The sequence below is a fragment of the Rhinatrema bivittatum genome, chromosome 3, assembly GCF_901001135.1.
Source record: "Rhinatrema bivittatum chromosome 3, aRhiBiv1.1, whole genome shotgun sequence".
Classification (NCBI taxonomy): Eukaryota; Metazoa; Chordata; class Amphibia; order Gymnophiona; family Rhinatrematidae; genus Rhinatrema; species Rhinatrema bivittatum.
In genome coordinates, this window is record NC_042617.1 from 32614008 (window position 1) to 32639243 (window position 25236).

Sequence of the window (25236 nt, forward strand, 5' to 3'; positions counted from 1 at the left end):
CATGAAGAACTGACTATTTTGGAAGAGGCCATAAAAACGTTTCGTTGCATACAACGGGGGCGGGAGGAAAGGTCTTTCTGAAGAAGGTTTATAGTTTGCTTTTCATTAGTCACCCCAAATTAATTTTATCTTTGGCACAGTTACTTCTGTCTGTGAGATTCATCATACATCCTTTAATTAAAAAAAAATTTGCTTAGAAAGAAATATAATATTATTTCATATTATTGAAGCATAGAAAGGAGATGGCAGAAAAAGACCTTACTCCCCATCTAGTCTGCCCAGGAATTCCACCTGCTTCATTCTGCGAACCCTACCACTACCTCCTGTGCTTGTCTCATACTTTTTTTTCATGACTTTTCATTCCAGAGCCTCCTTTCTGTTGAAAGCAGGTCCACCACCTTGGAGGTATTTAAATGTCTCTCATATCTCCTGTATCCTGCCTTTCCTCTAGGGCAATAGTTCTCAAGCAACCTGTCACCAAGAACTGGGAGGTGCGTCACCAGAAAATTAACATAGCAATCCTGTGCTTTCTATAATAACTGCATGCGTCTGCTACTCGAGGAGGGAGCTTAGCAATTAAGGTTACCTGTCACCTATCTCTGCTGCTGCTTTCCGGACATCCCGGCAATCACTGCCACCATCAGCCCAAAAGGGAAATGTATGTATGTTGTATTCCTCCATCCCGGTCAGGGCTTCTTGGGGTGTCAGTTTTTCTCTGTATGCTTGTTTCTAATCTATGGTCTTTTTTTTTTTAATTCTCTCTTCGGTCAGTCTTGTTCTGCGTGTTTGACAGAAGCGAGAGATTTTAACAAGCAGGTAGATTCTGTGTAGGGATCTATAGCAGTCTGGCTCGTTTTATTTCTCCAATAGGAAGTGCATTGTGTTCTATATTTACAGTGTTATCTTTTCCAAGGTAAGGTTTTGCTGTGAGTCCTGGGTGTTAATGCTCTTAGGGTATGCCTTCAGTTCTAAGTGTCTTTTTGGCAGGTTTTCATCTTATTCCACAAAGTGTTTGGCGGGGGGAGGGATTCTGAAGTGCCGTTATTGAGATGATACCAGAATTTGACTATATTGTTTGAAGGCAAGTTGAAAGGGGAAACTTCCTAACTCTGCTCTGTATAAACTCCATAAGAGATCAGAACTTCTTGAGGTTAACAGTAAAATGCACAAGAGTTTTGTTTGTATGGAAAAATTGTGGGTAGAGTATCGGTTCCAGATTTCCTACTGACGAAGTAAGCGAAAATTAAAACTTTTCTGAAGAAAATACAATTTAAAAACTATGGTTTTACAAGCAGTTATTGAAATTAAAGTATATATATATATCCTATTTTGTTAAAAATGATGCAAAAGAAATATATATATATATATTTTAGTACAGCTTTTAAATCTGTGTGCACTGTGTCATGCACCACGTAAGCAGCATCTGTCAGGTTGGTCACAATGGGAAAAAGGTTGAAAGCCACTACTCTAGGTTATAGATGTTTTAGATCTTTAAGTGTGTTCTCGTATGCCCTGTAAATGATGTTGGAAGTAGCGGAATATAACACATTTTAAATAAATATGCATTAGAATGAAGACCACTGACCATTTTAGTAGCCAGCTTCTGGACCTTCTTTTGAAGGTGTGGTTGCCAGAATTGTACACAGTATTTCAAATGAGGTCTCCCTAGGAACTTATGGGGCAATATCACACACTTTTTTTTTTTTCTTTCTTTCTGCTGATCATTCCTCTCTCTCTCTTTCTACACACATACAAATACCTATGGCTTTTGCCATTGCCTTATCCAGCTATTGAGCAACCTTAAGATCAACGGATATGATCACCTGCCCCCTCCCCCCCCCCCCCCCCAATCCCACTTTCTTGGGGTTTTGCAGTCCAAATGCATGACCCTGCATTTTATCCTTAAATCTTAGATGTCTAGAGCAGTGGTTCTCAACAGGTGTTGCAGGGCTAGCAGATGGCGGCCTCCTTATCAGCCTGGGTGGGAGTTGGTTGACTTCTCTTACATTGGGCCTGATGGGAGGCTGCTCTCACTTCCTTCTCTTCTCTCTGGCCCAGTGGGAGGCTGTTTCCTCCTTCACTCAGATCACAGGGAGACATTGCCAGCTCCTCCTGTTTTGGGCCTGATAGGATGCAAACTTTTATCTTCCCCTGCTGAGTCTGGGAGTGATGCTGCTGCTGCTGATCTCTTCACCCTGTGGAGGGTGGGGGAAAGGAGGTTGGGGATGCTGGGAAGATGAAGGTGAAATGCAGAGGGAGTGTGGGGGCTGCTGAGCAGGAAGGGGGTGGGAAACAGGGGGTCAGGGTACCTGGGCACACAGGGAGATGGGATAAAGGGGGTAGGGAGAGTCAAGCAGGGAAGAGGATGTGTAGGGTCGGGAATGCGGGGCAGGGATGCGAGTGTGAGCGGATGACTGAAAGGGAGTAATCTGAAAAATGCAGGATGCTGGAGGCATGGAAGGGGAGTGACGGTGTGTAAGAGCCGTATGCCAGTTTTGGGAATGTGCATTTCTTCTCTCTTTGTACTTTGCTTAGTGTAGGAGGAAATGTATTTCTGTTTCTAGCTCTCCAGTTTTGCACTGCATGCAGAGCGGCTTTTTAAAGTTTCCATTCCAGTTTTTTGTCTCCACATTTGTAATTTGTGGTCCTTTATTCTGTGTTTGGTAAAGGTCGGATCTGGATGTGTGGCTGAGGTGAGGTATTTTACTAGTAGGAAGGGATTTGTATCAATCTTCTTTGTGTTTTCTCATTCTCAATAGGGCATGCATTGGTGCCGCACTGCTGCCTTTTCACAGGAAGGGCTATTGCTGTTTGAGTTCTTGGAATTAGTGTTGCAATGGTATTGAAGGTTTGCTACACGTGCTGAGTGGGTTTTTTGTTTTTTTTTTAGGTTTTGTATTTTACACTGCGCCTGGTAGTAAGGGAGTTTGTGTTCTGTTACTGAGAATAGCACCAGAATCAGAATATCTTTTTTATGTAGCGAATTGTATTTGAAATATCCTAGTTCTGCTCTGCATCCTTTGTTTGGGGATCGGGGGGAGGAGGGGGTTCCTGTGGTTGCACAGTATGTTTCCATTTAGCCCGTGATGGTCAAGTGTTCAGTGTAATACTCACTGAAGGCTAATAACTATACAAGTTCTCTATATCTACTAAGTGACAACCAAACTAGAGAACATAATATGTCATATCACATCACAAAACTAACTCATGTGAACAATATTTATTGAAACCAGTTTTTAAGATACCTATCTGGACAATAAATACTAACTAGCACATCCACTCAATCACAACCATACCATTCATCCAATAAAAATCCAAGCATTTTTTCACAGATGATCACACAGCGGCAATAAAATAATAATGGTGAAACTAAACAATATAATTAATCATATATCCATCAAAAGATGAAATTATATAATGACTTTACATAAAATTTCACTAAACAAACACTTATTATTTATATTTTCAGCTGCTCTATTAAAATTGTATTACAGCGTGCTATATCAACACACGCCGAACCAAGCAGTCCAGTCGCCTTTACTATTCAACACCCGCTGTGTTTAAACACGTAGAATCGACACCGTCCAATGGATTCCTCCAACAAAAGATCTTTGTTTCACCCGAGAAACCGGGCTTCATCAGGGATTAAGTTTCGCCGAAGTTCTACTTGCCAGCATTCTCACTAAAACAAACAAACAATCCAATTTTAACTACCGCTTAAAACACCATTAACTCACAGAAATTCCACGTGTTTAAACTCAGCGGGTGTTGAATAGTAAAGGCGATTAGACTGCTTGGTTCGGCGTGTGTTGATATAGCACGCTGTAATACAATTTGAATAGAGCAGCTGAAAATATAAATAATAAGTGTTTGTTTAGTGAAATTTTATGTAAAGTCATTATATAATTTCATCTTTTGATGGATATATGATTAATTATATTGTTTAGTTTCACCATTATTATTTTATTGCCGCTGTGACCATCTGTGAAAAAATGCTTGGATTTTTATTGGATGAATGGTATGGTTGTGATTGAGTGGATGTGCTAGTTAGTATTTATTGTCTAGATAGGTATCTTAAAAACTGGTTTCAATAAATATTGTTCACATGAGTTAATTTTGTGATGTGATATGACATATTATGTTTTCTAGTTTGGTTGTCACCAAGTGTTCAGTGTGTCACATCTATAAGCATTATCTTCCAGGTGTGTCCCAATAGAAAAAAGGTTGAGAACCGCTGGTCTAGACCAGCAATTCTCAACTAGTGTGTCGCCAAGCACCGGCAGGTGTGTCGCATGCTTTTGGTCTCCCGCTGCTCTTCCCTCCTCTTCCTTCATCGAGCGAGGGGCAGATGATCTTCCACTGCTGCCGTTTCCGCCCGGGCTATCAGCACGTTCAAGCCCGGATGGGAACGGCAGCAGTGTTAGTGGAGGTTGACAACTGTGGCTGGGCCTTTTCTTCTTCCCGCACCTGCCCCCACCCTGGCCCGGAACAGGAAGTGATGTGCAGTGGGGTGCGCGGGAAGAAGAAAGAGCCATGCTGCATGAAAAAGTAGCAGCATCGGCCCTGAGCAGTAGCGTGGGCTTGGAACAAAATCAGAAGCAGCCAGAAATCAGCACAGGAGACAGCAGAATTAGCCTCCCGTGGCCGATGGGATTCTTCTTTCTTGGCCTGCGGGGGCTGGAGGAGGAGGCTGCTGCAGCTACCATTTGTGCTCGGGGGGGGGAAGGAAGTGAGAGACAGCCAGCCTGTCTGTGAGAGAATGTATGTGTGATTGAGAGTGTGTATGTGTAAGTGTGATTTGAGAAACCTGTGTGTAAGCGAGAGCATTTGATTGAGATCATCTATGTAAGTGTGTGTGAGAGAGAGCATGTGTGTGTGATTGAGAGAAACTGGTCAGAGAGGTGATGTGTGTGTGTGTATAGGAGAGACAATGGAAGTGAATGGTGAGGGAGATGACTGGAATGTGTGTGAGAGAGAGAGAAAGTGATTGTGGGAATGAGAAGCCTGTGCATGTGAAGAGAACAAGCATAAGAGTGAGAAACCTGGGTGTGTGGGTGTGTATGAGACACAGCATGGGAGTGAGAAGCCTGTATATGTAAGATAGAACATGGGAGTGGGAAGCCTGTGTGTGTGTATGTATGAGAGAGAGAGACAGTTCGGGAAGGTGACTGGTGTGTGTGTATGAGAGAGACTGGTCAGGAGATGATTGGTGTGTGAGAGACAGAAACTGGTAAATGAGTGTGACTGGTATGTGTGTGTGTGTGAGAGAGAAAGAAAGTGATTATGGAAATGAGAAGCCTGTGCATGTGGCGAGAGCTAGCATAGGAGTGAGAAACCTGGGTGTGTGTGAGACACAGCATGGGAGTGAGAAGCCTGTATATGTAAGATAGAACATGGAAGTGGGAAGCCTGTGTTTGTGTGTGTAAGAGAAAGACTGGTCGGGAAATGATTGGTGTGTGAAAGACAGAAACTGGTCATGCGGGTGTGACTGGTATGTGTTTGTGTGAGAGACAGAAAGACTGGTCGTGGGCCCTAAGGAAGAGGACCATGAGTACAGAGCTTCAGCCACTACTGCTTCTGGTGTGTGCTACTGGCCTGCATGGAAGAGGAGTAGGAGAGCTGCTGGAGGGGGTTAATAAAGGTGGCTTTTTAAAGTTTATTTTTCTTGATTGACTGCCATTTTAATTACTGAATATTATGTGATGTGTTTGCTGTTTTGAAATATTTTATTGGTGTTTAGAGAATTTTAAATAATTTTTATGAGTATTTAATTGTTGGATATTATTCTGTTCATAGTTGTTGTGAAACTTTTATTCTGCTTATTAGCATAGTTATACAATTATTTCTGTGTTGGGATCTATAGCTGCTTGGCTAGTTCTGTTTTCCTAATAAGAGGTGTATTGGTTTTTAGGGCCTGATTTAATATTTGTAGTGTTGCCTTTTCATAGATAGGGTTGCTCCTGTTTGAGTGTATTCCATAATACAGGTGTAACTGTGTGCGGATTAGTTTATGCGCATTACTGCAGATCCTGGGAGTATGTTAAGTCTGTTCTGTGTATGTGAGCGAGGTGAGGTATTTTACTGTATCAGTCTTATTTGTTGTATTTTCTCAAGAGGATATGTAATAGTGATAAACTGCTGTCTTTTCATAAGTAGGGCTATTGAGCCTGGTAGTTGGAGTTTGTGTTGCTGTTACTGAGATGACACTAGAATCAGAATATATTTTTTGTAAGGTGAGTTGTACGGGGAATGTCATAATTCTGCTTTACATCCATTATTGTGGGTCAGGGGGGTTCCTGTGGAGGCAAACTGTACTTTTACATTTAGTCCTATGATGGTCATGTGATCAGTGTGTCATGCATGTGAAAACCGTCTGTCAGGTGTGTCCCGACAGAAAAAAGGTTGAGAACCACTGCTCTAGACCATTCCTCAACCTTCACTAGATCCCTTCTCATGATTTTCCTACCCTCCTGGGTGTCTCCCCGGTTGCAGATTTTGATATCACCTGCAAAAAGACAAATCTTTATCAATAAACCTTCTGTAATATCACTTAGGAAAATGTTGAAAAGAACTGGTCCAAGGACAAATTCCTGTGGCGCACCACTGATAACGCCCTTCTCCTCGGAGCTAACTCCGTTTTATCATTATCCTTTGTACACCTCCCACTCAACCACTTTCTAACCCTGTCAGTCATTTTTTTAGGGCCCATTCCAAAGACATCAGTTTATTTAAGTCACCTACACGAAACTCTGTCAAAAGCCTTGCTGAAATCCAAGTGTACTACATCCTACATATCCTTGAAGATAATTGAAGGATTCAGCAAATCATTTATATTAAAGCGCTTAAAACCACTCCTACACCCGAATGATTTTAGAACCATATTACAATCTTTCATTTTCACGGCTTTTGACTATTGCAGTTCTCTGCTCCTAGGCTTACCCAAATCGACAATCTGGCCTTTACAGATTCTTCAAAATGCTGCCGCTAGAATATTAACCGGTCACAAAAAAAAACGGAGCATATCACCCCTGTCTTAAAAGCACTTCATTGGTTACCAATTGAAAAACGGATTGAGTACAAAGTACTTTTGCAATCTTGCACAAGGTAATCTATGGCAATCAAGTCGAATGGTTAAATGCCGTAGTTTGGCTACCTACACCACAGTGTAACCTCAGATCAGCCAATAAAGGCCTTCTATCAATACCCTCTATTGCATCAGCACGACTTACTACTGTAAGGGAGAGAGCAATCTCATTAGCAGGACCAGGTTTATGGAATACGTTACCAACAAATCTAAGGTTGCAGAGCGATTTAAAATGATTTAGAAAACATCTTAAAACATGGCTGTTCAAGCAAGCTTATAATGACGGCATAGGCTAAACCTCATTTCCACATACACTACACTATTTTATGATGTTTTTTTATTAGGATTATTTTTATTTTACCATCTAATTAGATTTTATTTCTATCTTAGTCACTAGTTTTAGGGTTTTTATGAATTTCGAGGGCTTGTATTTAATATTTAGTATATGTTATTTTATCTTTTTATGTTCTCATTTATTTAATGCTCAATTTTATTGTTTTATTTTATAGCTTGATGTGTAAGTAATTTCTGTGTTAGCGAGTTTTACTGTTTTACATTTCATGGTTTTCTTGTGTTTATTTTTATCATTGTAAACCGTTGTGAAGGCATGTTCCACAAACAACGGTATATAAAAGTTTACAAATAAATCTAGCACTTACCCCTGATTCAACTCTCTGGTCACCTAATCAAAGAAATTGGTCAGATTTGTCTGAGGAGATTTACCGCTGATAAAACCCTGCTGCCTCAGCTTGTGTGATCCATTGGATCCCACGCTTATCTTCCTGTTTTAGTAGCGATCCCATTTACTGGCAACAAACTAACTGGTTTTTAGTTCCCACTCGTCTCCTTACTCCCTTTAATACTTGTCTCCAGTCCTCTGGGAAGTACTCGTGACGCTAAAGAAGCATTGAAAAGGTCAGCCGGTGGAGCTGCCAGGACATCTCTTAAGTTTTTCCTTAATGCCTTCAGATGTATTCTTTCTGGCCCCATTACTCTTTCTACTTTTTTTTTTTTTTTTTTTTTTACTTAGCGGCTCACGAATAGCCTTCTGAAAAATTGTTTGAGGTTTAACTCTCCTCCAGTTTTAATTGTGTCCGTTTTCTGTGGTCTTACTGCTGACCCTTCCTCAGTGAACACTGAACAGAAGTATATTTGTTAAGTGCTTCCTCTTTTTTTTTCTTTGTCAGCCTGTACATATTCCCTCCCTTTCATCTCTGAGTCTCACAGTGTCACTTCTTGCACTCTCTCCTATCACTAGCGTATTTGAAAATAGGTCTTGTCCGTCTTTTTCCTGTATAATCTATTTTTTTCTTCCATCTGCATATTCGCTGTCCTGACTGCTTTCCCAGCTTCTCTCTAGCTTTTCCAGATATCGTCGCCTGTCTTCCTCTTTCCGTGATCTCTTCTGGTTTACGAACACTAACCTTTTCTCCTTTACCCCTTTTCAGCTGCTTCTTCTGAAAAACATGGCTTCCTCTTTTTTTGCCTCTTCCCTTTTATTTACTTTTTTTTTAGTTATTCCCACTGCTCGCCCGCTTCCCCCTGGATTTTCCCAGGCTGCTGACGACTCCTTGTGGTACTCCCCGCGTTTTGACAAAGTTAGTTTTCCTTTTAATGTTACCTTCGCCACTGGCGTTCTGATAGAGAACCGCACCGTTCGGTGATCACTGGATTTCAGGTGATCCTCCACTGCAGCATCAGAAACGGTCTCCCTCTCGGTTAAGCACCAGGTCCAGTGTTGCCCCCCTCCTGTGAGGGCTCTGTTTGTTACCAGTTGATGGGCTGTTTCTCTCTCTGCAGAGAATCCAGCATCTCGCTGCTTCTGGGTGACGCTGCAGCCGTGCCTGGCCACTTCTTACCTAGGGCCACCTTGTCGAGCAGCCTGAAGTGTTTGTCCTGTGCTTATCTCTGGTCCAGATGACAGGCTTTATTTTGTGCCACTTTCATTTTTGGTACAGAATATACCATGGCTTTTTTTTTTCTTGCTAAATCTTGTGTCTAAATGTCAAATCTCGTAATATGTTTTTAGGCTAAAGTACACTAAAATACCTCCCTTTTTTTTTTTTTTAATTAAATATTCATTTATTGAAAAAGAGGAATTCCTCTGTTAGCCCATGAAAGCCACTGAGAAAAAAAGAAAACGAAATAAGGAAAACTAGCCTTTGGATTTTCCTTACTGTATTTTTTTTTTTTTTGTTTGTGTAAGATTTGCATAGTCTGCGTAAGCTAAAATAAACCTCACACTTAAAATCCTGAGGACGATTCTTCTGCAACCTTTGTGCAGTCTGTAACTTGAGCTGTTTATTTCTCCAGCTCTGTGCACGACCTACGTTATGTACTGTTGGGCCAAGATGAGGTGAATAGGTGATTCTCTTTTTTTTTTTTGGGCGGTGGATGGGGCATTGTAGGAGACACCAGTGCATTTTTCAGTGTCTTGTGAAACATTTCAGGTGCCTTGTTGTATGTATCTCATTTCCCTGGAGGCTAAGAGACCTGAAGCAGTCAAGTATATAAAAACCACATCACTAAAAACTCACAGTACAATGCTTGGCCCTGCAGGAGAGATCAACTTTTTTTTTTTTTTTTAAAGAGTCAGTGTAGTATTCTAGAGAAAAACTTCTGTTAGTGTACAGTTGTGCTCATAAGTTTGCACACCCCTGGCAGAATTTGTAAGATGTGTAGCATTTTAAGAAAACACGAGTGATCAGACAAAACTCATGTCTGTTATTTTTAATGTGTTTCAAATTAAACTATTATGCATCACAGAATAGCACAATCGTTAAACCACAGCAATAAAGGAAATAATAAAATGGTCCTGTTCAGAAGTTTGCATACCCTTAGTTCTTAATATCGTGCATTGCCCCCTTTTGCATCAGTGACTGCTTGCAGTCTTTAGTGATAGTTGTGAATGAGGCCCTTTATTTTCTCATGTGGTAAAGCTGCCCATTCCTCCTGGCAAAAACCCTCCAGATCCTGTAAATTCTTTCGTTGTCCAGCATGAGCTGCATGTTTGAGTTTTCCCCAAAGTGGCTCAATGATGTTGAGGTCAGGAGGCTGTGATGGCCACTCCAGAGCCTTCACTTTCTTCTGCTGCAGTCGCTCGACTTGGCTTTACGTTTCGGATCAGTGTCATGTTGGAAAGTCCAGGTGCAACCCATGCGCAGCTTCCTGGCTGATGAATGCAAATTCTCCTCCGATATTTTAAGATAAGATGCTGCATTCAGCCTGCCATCAATTTTGTCTAAATTCCCTGTGCAGCTGTAGTTCACCCCCCCCCCCCCCCCCAAAAAAAAAAAAAACAACCCAAAACAGAGGAGATCCTCCTCTGTGCTTCACGGTAGGGATGGTGTGCTTCTCATCATAGGCCTTGTTGATTCCTCTCCAAACATAGCGTTTATAGTTGTGACCATAAACTTCAATTTTGGTCTCATCACGTCCAATTATTTTGTTCCAGAAGTTTTGAGGCTTCTCTAGATGCTGTTTGGCATATTGTAAGCGGGCTGTTTTGTGGCATTGGTGCAGCAATGGCTTCTTTTCTGGCAACTCCACCATGCAGCCCATTTTTGTAAAAGTATCTCCTTATTGTGCATGTTGAAACACTCACACTACTTGTTTCAGTAGAAGTTCGTTGTAGGTATTTCTTTGCATCCCAACAAATTTTCCTGGCAGTTGTGTCTGAAATTTTTCTTGGTCTATCTTAGTGTCAACAGAACCCATAGTTTTCCACTTCTTGATCAGAGTTTGAACAGTACTGATTGGCATTTTCAAATCTTTGGAAATCTTTTTATACCCTTTTCCTTACTTATAAAGTTGTTCTACTTTTGCTTGCAGATCCTTTGACAGTTCTTTTGCTTTCCTCGTGCTTCAGTAACTACCAAAGACAGTGCAGCCCTGGATGAAATGTACAAGGCTTTCTCAAGAGCTAAGAAACTCATTGACTATTTATACACACACTAACTACAATCAAACAAGGCACAGGTGTGGATATCTGCCCTTCAGTGCTATCTCAGTCCTGTGCAAACTTTTGAACAGGACCATTTTATTATTTCCTTTATTGCTATGGTTTGTTTAATGATTGTGCTATTCTGTGATGGATAATAGTTTAATTTGAAACACATTTAAAAATAATAGACATGTTTTGTCTGATCACTCATATTTTTTTTAAAATGCTACACATCTTACAAATTCTGACAGGGGTATGTAAACTTATTAGCACAACTGTATGTGTAGTCCTGGACCTGTGAATAGTGGTTGAGCCAACCCTGAACTCAATTTGTCACTCCAGAACAGGTCAGAAGCTTATAGCTATACCTACCCAGGTAAAAATAAATGTGGTTGTGCATATTTAAGCTTGTGGAAGCCATCAAAGAACATTAATGTAAAGTGAACGACTCTTATTACTTGGAAACTGCGTCTGCTTAGGGGGGATCCTGGGATTTTGTTTGGGTAGTAACATTAGAAGTCAGGTTTCCACTCTCACGATACCACCTATAAAATAAATGAATATATAATGACTCATTTGTAAAACAAATGTGATTTCTAAATTCATAGCTTCTTATTGTAAGTGTCCTTAGTTGCACACAAGTGAAGAGATAGCGACTGCATGGCCTTGCAAATAGGGATGCAGAATATTAGCTGTTTAAGCTATTAAACCGTAAGTAAAGTCTTATCATTGAGTCATTTAAGTGTTAATATCTGCATATGCTAGCCAGGGACTCTCAATTGCCAGGCATACTGCACGGCTCCTCGCATTCGGGCAGGCTGGGCTGCTGTTAGCCAGCCTGGGGAGTATATGAACTTGCTGGAGAAAGTGTAGGGCTTATGGGTAGGGAGGAATGCAGGAAGGGTATAGGCCTATTGGGGGGGGGGGGGGAGATTCTCCTCCCTATTTATCTTTTAAATAGTCAACAGTTGACATTTCAGTAGTTTAAACCATATTTACGTTCTTATTAGTAATCCAGCAGGTGCTTACTAGTATGGTGATAACCAGGTTTAAAACAGAAGGCTACAACTCAAGAGGAAAAATAAAAGGGCGGTAGCTGTGTTGGTCTAGAAGGCTACAAATCGAGGGAGGAGTGGAGGGGTGGGGACTAGCCAGCTGTACCGGGCAGGTTGACTGCAGCTGGGTCTGTCTAGCAGGCAGCATTGAACTGGAAATAATCATCTGGACTTAGACTTTGTAGAATCAACTAAGGTGAACTGTAAGAATGGGGTTCCCAACCATTATATAGAGACATGCAATATAACTTCTGCGCTATGATGATTATTAGCCACAATGATTACATTTGCAATTATGTAAGTAAATTTGTGATTCCCCAGACACTTTGCTGGGTCAGTGCAGGAGATCTGTGGTGGCGGTATGCCATCTGGAAAAACTGCGGGGGCATGGAAGTCAGGTATTTGGGTGGCAGCCATGCTAGTTTTGGTGGTGGTTTGGATTATTGCAAAGCTTCGTGGTTGACGTGGGAAGGAAGGGGTGCTGGGTGTGGACTTGAACATAAGACTTGCCAGACTGGGTCAGACCAGAGATCCATCAAGCCCAGTGTCCTGTTTCCAGCAGTGGCCAATCCAGGTCTCAGGTACCTGGCAGGGTCCCAAGGGGTAGATAGATTCCATGCAGCTTATCCCAGGGATAAGCAGTGGATCTCTGCAACTCCAGCTTAATAATAGTGTATGGACTTTTTCTCCAGGAACTTGTCCAAACTCTTTTTAAACGCAGCTGCACTAAGTTTCACGACATCCTCTGGCAACAGGGGATCTTGTAAGCTAAGATGATAGTGTACAGATGATAGTATACAAACTGCCCTGCATAAGGAGAGAGAACTTTCAAGTAGTAACATTCTGTGGCTGTAGGATATATCTTTGCATTGTGGACAGGAATAATCTGGGCAAATTGGATGAAAAAGTTGGTTTTGCATCTGCTGCCAACTTCTGTGCATGTGATATGCTCGTTTACAGTAAGGATATTAAAAAAAAAACAAACTCCAATACTCTTTTAAAGTAAATGCAGTAGTGGTGAGTTTTAGTAGTAGTTATGTTGGTCTTGGAGAAAACTGGACTCTGTACATTGTAATAACTTTGTTATTGGGATGCCTTGAGAATTATCCAAAGGTAATGTAATGCACACGGTCCCGTTTTAAGATGTAAAAAGTAGAGAGGGAATTCAAAATGGCTGCACAATTGAGATTATGAGCTCCGAAGGATCCTCTCCCATAATATTATGTTACCTCATTTTGCTCCTTCTCGGCTTTCTTTGGAGGGAAAGAAGAAAGGAAAGGCCTTCATCTATCCGACATGTCGGCATTGTCATCACCGACAGGCCTAATGGATAAACATCTCCTTTGACCTCAGGACCCTCCAGTACACTCCTTTGAGTGGTTGGGTGGAATGCTGAGTGAAGGTTCACCTGTGTCCACCCCAGACCCTGAAACTTCTTTGACTTGGGAGCTGCTCCGTGTTCCCCATTGACTGGGGTTTCCTGTGACTTGCGGCGAGGAAACATCCTCTCCTAGGCCGCATTTGGACAATTTCAGGCAGATGCCCAAAATGGCATCGGTTTCTTCAGGCTGCCAGATGTAGGAGTTGATGCTGGTGGGGGATAGCAAGAACTCCATAGGACCAAGTGTGACGGTGGATAACGATGTTCCTACAGAGGTTTCTATTGGACTGGCTCGATTACTAACTGGGAATCAGGCAGCTGATGTATTGCATTTTGAATTACCCAAATCCCCTATTACAATGGATATGATTTGGAATGCCATTTCGAACCTTTCCTTACAACTAGCTCAGTTTGTAAGTCCGCAGCAAAATGCATCTACAGGTTTACAAACAACTCTGCAACAGGTTTCTGTTTTATCTCAAAAAGTGGAAAAACTCAGGAATCTAAAATCAGTGGTGGTCAAGATTCAGTCGGGACTGTTACCAAGGGTCATCTTTTTCTACAAAATAAGATTGAAAACTTGGAAAATGTTGTTCGTCAAAATATCAGAATTATAACTTTTCCTAAGAAGCAGTTGACTTCTCCAACTGAAATGCTGAGAAAATACGTCTTAGAGGTAATGAAAATTCCTTACTGTTTACCGTCTACTTTGAAATCTATAAAGGGAGACGGCGAGCCCCAAGAGTCATTGGAAACCTCGAATTTGACTGCGATCTTGGAAAATTCTTTAGAGGAAGGGCCTGTGTCTTCCACACTGATAGATAGCCACACTGGCCTTGGATTCTGACAGGGATTATATATTAAAACTTTGTTTTTTCCATAAAAGAGAGAGAGAGAGGTTACTTTCTATGGTTTAAAAGTTCGTATATTCCCGGATGTTGCCAAGGCAACTCAAGCAAAGAAGAAGAGATTTTTGACGGTGAAACCTGCTGGCTGTTAGTGTGGGTGCTTTATTTATGCTTTACTTTCCACGTGAATGTGTAATTTAAAAATAGGAGGGTTGAATACGTATTTTTCAACCTTTCTCTGTTGCTTGTATTGATTAATGAGAAACAGTCTCAACTTAACTACTGGATCCAAAAGTGGGGAGGCATTATTTCTTCCCCAGTAGCGGAAGGCGTTAATTAAGATTTGGCTAGTTCTACTCTATGTTTAGGTTTCTTTTCTTCAAGATAGGTTTCTTTGATATGTGACTGGATCTTCTTTATCTGTGGACTGACATCCGAGATAATATTAATTTTCTTAATAGATTACTATATGATTTTGTTTGTATTGTATCTCTGTTGTCATTCTCAACAAGTGATTTCTTGGATGTAAAACTGAAATTTCAATAAAATATAATTGCCATATATACTTGTGTATAAGTCGAGAAATTTATGCCAGAGCATAATCCCAAAAAGCTGGGTCGACTTATACACGCATACTATCAGTTTTTCCACGTATACCATAACGTTCCTGAGATATGCGAGTAGATATGCGCCAACCGCTGAAGCAGAGTGGAGGTAGCCGCACAAGTTAAGTGGCTGACTCCGATATTAGCGGTTAACCGCTTAACTTATGCAGCTAACTCTGGTCGTGCTGCTGACCTGTCCTGACGTTAGCACGCCCCATGACGTTTTGTTTAATATGGACATGGCTTTTCTTGAATTCTTATCTTCCTGATAGATCGCTCATTTTAAACCTCAACTTATACATGGTCAGTGCATTTCAATGGATTTTGTTCTCAAAATTGCCCATGGACTTATACATGAGATCAACTTGTATACGAGTATATACGGTAATATAAAAAAATAAAGAAGTTAAAAACCGGAGTGACTCACTGCTGTGGAATGGGAGTCCTGAACTCTTCCTTGTCTCTGGTAACTACTAAAAAGGCTTTGGATACTTGGGTGCAATAATGGATGTTTTTTTTATTGGGAGCGGGGAGGAGGAGCTGTCCCATGCTGGGAAACTGATTGATATTCTGTGGGTCACTGGTACTGCTTGAGTTATTCCTGTAGCCAGTATGGCCTGATGCCTTATTCTCTGGTGTTTTGTAGGCCTTTAATCAAGGGTCAGCAATTTGCCGCCTACTTCCAGGATTAAGAATGACAGATATGATTCGGGCCTGTGATTATCCTAGATAAACATTTTTTATTTTTTTTTAAACTTTTGAGAAAGGGTAAATGTTTTCTAAGAGTCATATGCTTCCAGTGACGGTGCTAGCACAGTTTCAAACCCTGTGCAAAGGACAAGGTGGGTTAGTGTATTTCAATTCTTGGATGGGAAATGAGTAGTTTTTTTGTTCTCAGAGATTAGACTCTCGTGACTTCGGCTGCATGCAAGGCCCGCGCACTGTTTGCCACGTGGGAAGCTCAGGGAGATGTAGGTCAGGAGGGAGATGCATTAGCCTGACTTTCCCAGGGGTGGTTGCCTATCAGTGTACATCGCTTTTGTTTTTATACACAAATAATGATCTACTTTATTTTTTTGTTCTGCAAGGGCCTTTCCAGTAGGAAAGCTAGCATGCAGTAATATCTACATTTTACATTTTTTTGTTGGTTCTGTTAGTGATATTGCACACTTCAGTGTACCCTTTTTTTCTTTTTCTTTTTTTTTTTTGACATCATTGTGGCAAGAAAGCCTTTGACTCGCCTAAATTTGGTGAGAGCTGTGTCTTAATTGCAAATATGAAGTGAAGGCAGGAAGTGTCTGTTTTATGGTAGCAGAGTGGATGGTCTGGCTGCTGTAAAGCATTTCAGGATTGAGCTTCCTATGTGGCAATACTCTGTATCAATTACAAAAAAAAAAAAAAATTTACTGTGAAGCTGTTTTCAGAAGCTCCTTACTTCAGTGTCTCTGGCAGCAGCCGTGTTGGCACTAGTCGCAGGTTACCTTTGAAACGGTGGATCTGATTGGTCTTTGACTACGCATGGTATGAAGTAGTCAGCTTCAGTTCCACATGAGCTATTTTATGACACTCTCCAAACATGTCATCTTCCCGTGGTTCAGGGGAACCTCAGGGCAGGAGCTTAGCCAATTTCCACAGAGAAGTTTCAAACCTGTAAAACATTGCCAGGGAAATGAGTATCCCACCCCCCCTTGGCTGCTCCTCTTTTCCTGCCTTCTTTCACGCCTCCTTTTCTTCCATCCCACTCCTCCTCCCCCATCTTTCTCACTTCACCTCCCACCTGCTTCCTCCAGCCTGACTGCAGGAAGTCACCAGTAGTCATGCTAGTGCGTTGGACAGTCAGCAGCGCCCCCTTGTGGTCTGCAGGGGAACGAGCATGATCAGACAGAAAACCAGCAGCCAAGGCTATTGTACATGACTAGTAGTAAAAGCCCGTCCAAAGACTGGGAAATACTGTGACGTGTAGGAAATACATAACCGAGATATGTGGTAGGAGAGAGTGCAGGCTGAGCTCGGGTGCACTGTGTGAGTGTAGAAAGGGGATTGGACAATTCAGGGAGCCAGCCAGAGAGAGGGGCGGAGCTCCGTTTCCATATATGATAGTAGACAGTGGATTGGACAATACAGATGAGAGAGAGCAGCAGAGCTCTATTTCCATATATAGTAGTACAGTGGTCCCCATCCCTGTCCTGGGGGCCCACCAGCCAGTCGGGTTTTCAGGATATCCACAATGAATATGCATGAGAGAAAATGTGCATGTTATGGAGGCATTGCATGCAAATTTTCTCTCATGCATATTCATTGTGGATATCCTGAGAACCCGACTGGCTGGTGGGCCTCCAGGACAGGGATGGGGACCACTGTGGTGGTAGACAGTGAATTGGACAATACAGACAGGAAAGAGAGAGAGGCGGAGCTCCATTTCCATATGTGGTAGTAGACAGTGGACTGGACAATAGACAGACAGGGGTGGAACTGGAGAGTATAGGGAGAGAGAGGTGGAGGGAGGGGTAGAGCTCAGTTTGCATTCCAGCGATGCACTGGGCAACTTTCCTCTTTATTTTAGTTGTTAGATTGACATGAGCATACATTTTAATTGGGAAGGTGTGGGTGTGGCTGCGTGCGGTGTATATTGAAAGAACAGAAAAACGTGTTCCCCTTCCCAGTTAGCTACAAAGATGCCACAAACACTGCTCAAGGGATTTTTGCTTAAGGATTTAAGCGTACGGTTTTATTCCTGTGTTCACAGGATATTCAAACCTCAGAGATACCGATCTGCGTGCAGTTTAGTTGAGCGGGAATACTGCAGCTCTGCATATACTGATGCACTAGTGCCTAGTGCCTTGAGAAAATTGCATGAGAAGCAGGTGACTGGAGGAGCGGAGTCAGTGTAGGAGTATGAAAAATGTCAAACATTCAGGAAGACAGGGGAGAGAGGCTGAACAGAAATGGAAACATAAGACAGTAAGATTTAATGCAGCCTTATGTAAATCTTGGGAGTTGCAATAAATATAATACACTTTCTCTGAGATTCAGAAAGCATGGAGGTAGCTCTCTGATTGCTGGCTGTTGTAACATGGCCGTGCCAGTGCAACAGAATTTGGTGGTTGCTTGCTCCCAGACGGGTATAACACGTCAGCTCTGGATCACACAGTGCTAGCCGTCTTGCTGTGAGAGTGCTTTGGTTGATAGCCGCTTGTAAATTGGCCCTCTGGGGGTTAAGATTATTCTGTGGTCACAGGCTACTGCAATGTGATGGTCCTGGACTTAGCTGCTGTTGCTTTCATGTGGCTTCGGATGTCGGCTCTCATGTCTATGAGTTGCCTGGTGGTGATCAGTGTGCAGATTTCTGTCTTCCCCTCTTGACCATTTGCAGAGACCACGGCTTTCACTGGAGTGCCGTGCTGGTTGTTGGACAGGGGGGTGGGGGCGGGGGGTGCTATGTGCAGGTATTCACACAGCTCTTTGCTTTTTTTTTTTCCTGAACCAACAGGCTCTGTTTTAAGTAGCAGCTGAATTCGGGAGATTAATAATCCTGAGCATAACTGTCTGAAAACTTACAACAACAAAAGAAAGTAGCCAGAAACACCTCCAAGCTCCTCAGAGTCTGAGCACTGCCCATGGAGAGGCTGCAGAAGACCTCCAGAGATCGTTCGAAGGCTTCCAAACCGGAGCTGACGCTGTCTTCATAAATCCAGCCTGACGCACGATGATTGTGCAGTTCCCACCAGATGGGGGAGAAAAAATGTACTCCGGCAGAGGTGGCAAAAGATTTTAGTGCATGCTGGCAAATTTGGCATGAAGCTTATACAGAGGACAGGGCTGTCTCTTTTTCGTACTCTGTGTGCCTGGCATTTTGTTAAAGCCCTTGATATCATAGCTGATCCTAGAGGGGTCCAAGGAAAATATTCCTGAGTGGGCCCTCCACACCCTGCATCTCACCACCACCACCACAGGATGGAGGGGAAAATGAGTCATCTGCTCCCCGTCCCCCTCTCAAGATTGGAGAATGGGCTGGGGGTCAGGGCCATGAAAAGCAGCCCAAGGAGGAGGAGGGAGGAGTGAGGAGGCAGCAGCGTGGGGATGGGTCAGCAAACCCGGAAACAGCGGTGAGATCACGGGCACAGCTCCTGCTGCATCCCACCGGCTCTCCCCACCTGGTGTTGGTGCAGTCGCCCGGTTCACCCCACCTAAGGATTGGATCCGCACGACGCTGTGCCTCCTGGGAGTTCGGTCAAGGCCTTAATGGGAAAAAAAAGAGGTTAAGGACACAAATAGATGGGGGAGCGGGACAGCAGGTGGAAAACCGGTTCGACCGATGGGACGGCCTGCGATTTTTGCAATGGAGCAGCATCCGGTTAGGACAGATGGAGCACGCGGTTGGTCGCAGGGTTATGGGTGAGCTTTACTATATATATTCCCGAATTACTTCAGATGATGCAGAGGGCGGTACTCGCAGCACCTGGGGAGCAGGGGAGGGAAGGAGGTCCTGTCCAGTGCACGACGGCATCACACGGTGCACACGTTCCAGGTTTGGGGGGAAGGAACCACGATCTGTGACACCCCCCACCCCCCCCCACCCCAGCCAAGGACCATTGCTGTGATGTCTGGGCTAGATGGAAGGAGAAGTTACAAAATAGAGGGGAAAGTTCCCCGAGGGCTCGTGATCCCAAAGCCCAAGTGGGACCGGTTCTGATTGAGCTGGATGCCTGAAGGAAGAGGAGGAAGAAACTGCCAGGCTGAAATGTTCCCATGTCGTGCAGGCTTGTCTGATGAGTGATTGCAATGGTAATTTACAGCGCTATCTGGGTGTCCTTACATAAGTGAGAAAACAGCTGTAATGTTATAAGAAAGATTAGAATAACTGTGCTTGGTAGGAAGAAGAGGGAGGTAATACACACACAAGTCCTGTAACTGGATAAGTCCGTGTGCTTGCGTTGGGAGGACAGACCCAAAGAGTACAGGCCACAGGAAGGAAAATTGTACTTTGAGTTGTAGTAAGAACTTGTACAGGGTTGGGGGTTGTGGAATCGCCTGAGAAGCCAGGATAGTTTCATGATCAGGGAGTGGGTTTTCCCTGGGCAGAGTGGCACGGCAGGGCGCCGAGAACGTACGCGTTCGATTAGATTTTGCAATCGCCCAAGGCTCCAGCAATTGTAGATTTGTCTCGTGCATCTTCATGTGGGAATTCTGGGGGGAAAAAAAAACCCAAAACCCCAAAATCGAACCTGGTTAGGGTGAGGCTCCAGGAGCGATTCGGGAGACGCTGTCGTAAAAAGCCATGTGTCCATGCAGCCTCTAGTCCAGTTTCCTCTTTTCCTTTGCAGGTTAGAAGCCGGAGATGTCTTTGATGGTTAAGTCCGCGGCCCATTCCTCTGCCTTCTCCTCCTGGTCCCACAGCAGAATTGGAGTGTCAAACAGTTCGAACAAGACCTACTGCTACAGCGCGGCCCAGGGGAGCACCGTGCTGCAAGGGGTGACCTTCGGGGGAGTGCCCACCGTCCTGCTCTTAGACGTGTCATGTTTTGCGGTAAGTCCTCTTCTCTGTTTATGTTTTTGTATATTGACCGGCGAAGGTGAGAAAGAGAAGGCCGTTGGTCTCGCAGCCCTTGGCTTGATTCTGCTTGCTGTCTCTTTTGGCACCATTCCTACCCAGCTCCCCCCGCCTCTTCCCTTGTGGCCTGAGGATGGCCAGAGCCGCAGAGGCCACGGCGTTCCTGTTCCTGAATTCGTAGGTGGTGTATCCTGTTTTCTTTTAAAAAAAAAAAAAGAATATTCCCCCCCCCCCCCAGGGGCTGACCTGGTGGCAGTTTCCTGACCAGATCTTCTGCTCTCCGGGCTGGCCCGGCGTTCACAGCCCCTGCCTGGGTGGCTGAGGACTGGGGAAGGAAGCCTCCGCTGTTGCTCAGTGGTGACACCTAGTGACTGCACTGAGGGTCCACGTGACTTGGATTCCAGAGGCAGCCACGGGTTTGTGGTCCTTGGCCAAGAACGGTCACTGCACTGACTGGGCTGGGGGAGCGGGAGGAGAAGGTGGAACCCGTATACCCGTGAAGAGTGCCGTAGGCCAACAGAGGTCGGTTCTGATCGAGCCGGAAGGTCAGAGGAGCAGGAGGAACCTACCGGGTCAAAAAGAAGTTTTACAGCAAAATATAAAATTTGTTTAGCATATTTTTTTTTTGTTTCATCCTGTTGCCTTTTTAGTCATAAATCAGGAGCTGTAACTGGTACCTGATTTCTATTCTGCTGCCATTCTTACATTACTTAAATTGTGTTAAGACATCATGGAGTGGGGAAAGCAGTCTGCCGCTATGTCTCTTTTCCATATCTGGTGGGAGTGCCCCAAGATTCAGGTTTATTGGGAAAAGGGCGATTTCACCGACATTTTTAAAATAGATTTCACCTTAACCTGGGGATCCTAAACTCTCCTGACTTGCGTATTCCTATTCCAGATGTGGCTATTTTCTCGAAAGACCCGGCAGTCGATTTTACAAATAATTACAGCGGCTCAATGCGAGAGGAGCTTCCCACTGAAAGAGCTCTCGGCCTCCTGATGAAGCGTCCTTTACAGTGTTGAGTGTGTGTGTGTGTGTGTGTGTGGGGGGGGGGGGTGTACATCTTATGCGCCATCTAACGGCGGTTAAAAAATAACTGTCTTTGAATTTCACGAGATTTGGAAACCATTTGAACTTTGGTGTGCAGAGGCTTTAAAACTCTTTTCATAAGTTGGAGTTTTTGTTTGATTGCTCGTTCGTGCTTTACTTGTGATTATAGATTGCAGTACAGTGGGGATGGGGGGGATGCCAGAGCAAGGAAAGACCCCCGTAATTATTATTATTATTTTATTATTTTTTTTATAATTGTTTATTATTAAGTGCTGTATACTTTTACAGTCTTTTATTGTTTTGTCTTATGAATTTGTTGGTTTACTAAGCATTTAAATTGAAAAAAGAAAAAAGAGGGGGGCCGCTGTGTGAAGAATCACAGGGTCCCGTGTTCACCTGCTGGTCCGGCCACGTGACTTTTCCGTCTTATTCGCTGGCGAATGCGTGTGCACCGCGTCGAGCGAGAGGGAGGTGGCCGGAGACGTGGCTAACTTCCCCCTCCCCCGGAAGCTGCACAGTTTCAGGACTGTGTGGTTTCTGTTGTTGTTTTGAATGCTGAGCAGGGGTGTGAGAGAGCCCTGCCGGGTAAAGCCCCTTGCTTACAGGCCTGATGCTGGGGCAGAAGTGGAGAGAGTACTCGGATACTGACTACTGAGTTCCCCTTGCTTCGTGCCCTTGCTGTGCGCTGCGCTGATTTGGCTACCCCGACAGCTGAGTCTTGGGGCCAGGGAATGTGCCGTACAGGAATCAGAGGGAGGGTGGGGTAGGATTGCCCTCATTGGTACACTACTATGTCGCGTCCCAACTCAAGCATATGATTGACTGCCACGATCTAGGCTCCACAAAACAATGGGTGGAGATAGAGCAGGCCTTAGTGGGAGGCCCCTCCACTGTATGCACTGTTCTGGTCGGGTGGACTTGCAGCCCGGGATTTTAAGGCCCTTCCCCCAGCCTTTGCAAAGCACTTATACTATTTGGAAATGCTGGAGATCACATTTAGTGGGGGGCAAGCAGCATTCTGCCCTCTCTCCTATCCGGTATTTGAGAACCTTTGCCACTGGGCGGTCTAATCAGGTATTTTGCCGCTGGGAAGCGAGAGGCCTCACTAGCCTGGGGCCGGTGTGGAACACTACCCTTTGAGCAATTGCAACATATCTATGGCCTCCCTAAAACAGATTTTCTCGCCTATGCCCAGTTGAGACACTTTATCGCCATGAGTGGGGTAGCACTCAGTCTGCAACGGGGACAATCTCTATTTGAGGGATACGGTATATTGGCGGGCAAAATACAGAAAATTATCTCCAGGTCTATCAGGTATTGGTGGGTCAGGAATGTCATGTGGCAACTCATAGCAGCTTGGGAGATGGACCTGGGTGTCACATGGGATCAGAGTAAATGGGAGGAATGTTTTCGTAATTTAGGACAGACATCAATGTCGGCAGCTATGATGGAAAACAGGTATAAACTTCTGTATCAATGGCATTACTCCCCGGCCCGAATAGCCAGGTAGCAACTGGGTCGCTCTCCTCTATGTTGGCGGCAGTGTTCCCAAGTAGGATCTTTTATTCGTATGTGGTGGCGCTGCCCACAAATAAAAATATTTTGGCGGAATTGCCAGGGACTGATGGAGAGTGTTTTAGGTGTACGGATCCCACTCTCTGCAGAAATCTGGTTATTGGGGATCCAGTATGAGGCGTATACGGAGGAGCAACAGGCGTTGTTCACGTATGTGATCACTGCCGCCCGTTTGTTGGTAGCGGCCCAATGGAAGTCTTCTACGACTCGTCCTCAGCTTCTTACCAAATTACGACATATATACCTAATGGAAAATCTGACGGCAGTCAGGAGAGACACACTTCCTAAATTCCACAGGATCTGGTCTCGACCAAAGCCGTACCTTCAGGAATAAGCTGGTTTTGGACAGTCATCCCCCCTCGGCATGGACTTGCTGAGCTATGGCCTAAGACTGGAAAGGGTAGCCTTGTAGGGTGCGGTAGGGAGGGGATGGGTAGGGTGGGAGGGAGGGGGATATGTAATTTTTTTTGGGGGGGGGGTTTGAGCTATTGGGGAGGCAGATTTCGGATGTATAGCACCCACTGTCTGTATCTTTCCATTAAAGCTACTCTAATATGTTATCTGGAATATGCTATTCTCCATGTTACACTACTAAGAGTTGACTCTGTTTGTTGTCAATAAAAAAAAAAAAACGTTCAGCAGAGAGATGAGGTAAAGGGATATTTTTTCTTTTCTGTTTTTCCTTTCCAGTTCTTAATCTTGGTGTTCTCCATCATCAGGAAGCGATTCTGGGATTATGGCCGCCTGGCGCTGGTGTCCGATGCAGACAGGTGAGGCGATGGCCATTTATCGATCACGTTCTCTCTGCTTATCTTTCTTTTAATACATTTTTTTTTCTCGGCAGAGAGTGTCAGGAGCTTAAAACATCTGCTTGCACCCAAACGCGACAGATGAAGCAAAAAAAAAAAAAAAAACAACTTCCCCAAAAGCAGCTCTTTTATTAAATTCGGTGGTCAACAGTTTCCGGAGAGACAGAAGCAGATAAACCCTAACAACGTTTTACATATGGCAGCATATATATTCAGGGACCTCTGACCCTCCAGAACTTTTTGACCGCTGTATTTAATAAAAGCTTCAGCTACAAAAAGGAACTGTATAACCACGCAAATTATAACTGTATGACAACACCCAAGGTGAAACGGAGTTTTTTTACTCATTTAAATGACCTCATACATAGGCATATAATGTCATGCTAGTTAGCATGTGAAAAAGTGTGCCAGGTTTTATATAATCATAGGTCAACCATGAATGAGCATTTTTTTCAATATGCTTAGTGAAATAGTCCAGGAAGATTCCCAATCATATTTGAAATGAATAAATATTTCAAAGGGTTCAATTTTTCAAATTCTTTCAATTGTCATCATTTTAACTTAACTTTTGTGTAGCGTGAAGAAACGCCATGTTCTTAGTGAGGCTCAGGAATTGTTAGCCCGACACAGGATCCGTGTTTCGGCTTAGCCTTCATCGGGGGCTGAAATTAACTGCATAATAAAAAGCATCTTTGTCAAACCAGTACATCAGAATTATAATTTATAAACAGATGTACGAAAGTGGAATACCAAGAGATGGAGCGCGGCTCAGCTTGCTGACCTGCCGGTAATGCGTCTCTTCAACCGGAGGGTAACGCTCTCGCACCAATATTTGAGAAACCCTTCAACCCCCAGCAACTGATGATGTCATTGTTTTCTACGTGGCACTTGCCTATTGGTTGAAGGGTTTCTCAAATTACAGGTGGGCCGAGCTATGAAGCTCTATCCCTTAACCGAGAAGACGTTAGAGCTCTTCACTATGCCGAAGGTGGATGCTGCGGTATCAACTGTCACCAAGATGACGACTATTCCGCAGGCAGGGGCCGCAGCTTTAAAGGATGTCCAAGACCGTAAGCTGGAGATTCATCTCAAGCAGATCTTTGAGGTTTCTGCTTTGAACCTTCCGGCGGCTATTTGCTCCAGCTTCATTCAGCAGGCATGCTTGTGTTGGGTGCAGCAGTTGCAAGGAGACCAAGCTAACCCCAGCGTGGACACTGGTCTTGTGGAGCGCTTGGAGGCTTCAGTGGCGTACGTAGCTGACGCATTGAATGATTTAGTACGGGCCTCTTCTCTGCTTATGGCTTCTGCGGTATCGGCCAGGAGATTGTTGTGGT

At 43.8% G+C, this 25236-nt stretch overlaps 1 protein-coding gene across 11 annotated transcripts in view; it reads left to right on the top strand.

Annotated features, from left to right (window-relative positions):
* Positions 1–25236, top strand: part of TMEM63A (transmembrane protein 63A) — a 171874-nt gene that overhangs the window by 2938 nt on the left and 143700 nt on the right. For 5 of the 11 annotated variants that reach the window (XM_029593072.1, XM_029593065.1, XM_029593066.1 and 2 more), the window contains exons 2-3: positions 20241–20443; positions 23784–23863. In XM_029593072.1, coding sequence (XP_029448932.1) covers positions 20255–20443; positions 23784–23863 — 269 coding nt within the window. In that variant the 5' untranslated portion in view covers positions 20241–20254. Of the gene's footprint in view, positions 1–636; positions 659–11041; positions 11063–18406; positions 18675–18762; positions 19312–19506; positions 19702–20240; positions 20444–23783; positions 23864–25236 lie in introns of those variants that run through there. The other 6 variants (XM_029593069.1, XM_029593067.1, XM_029593070.1 and 3 more) reach the window with 5 other exon arrangements.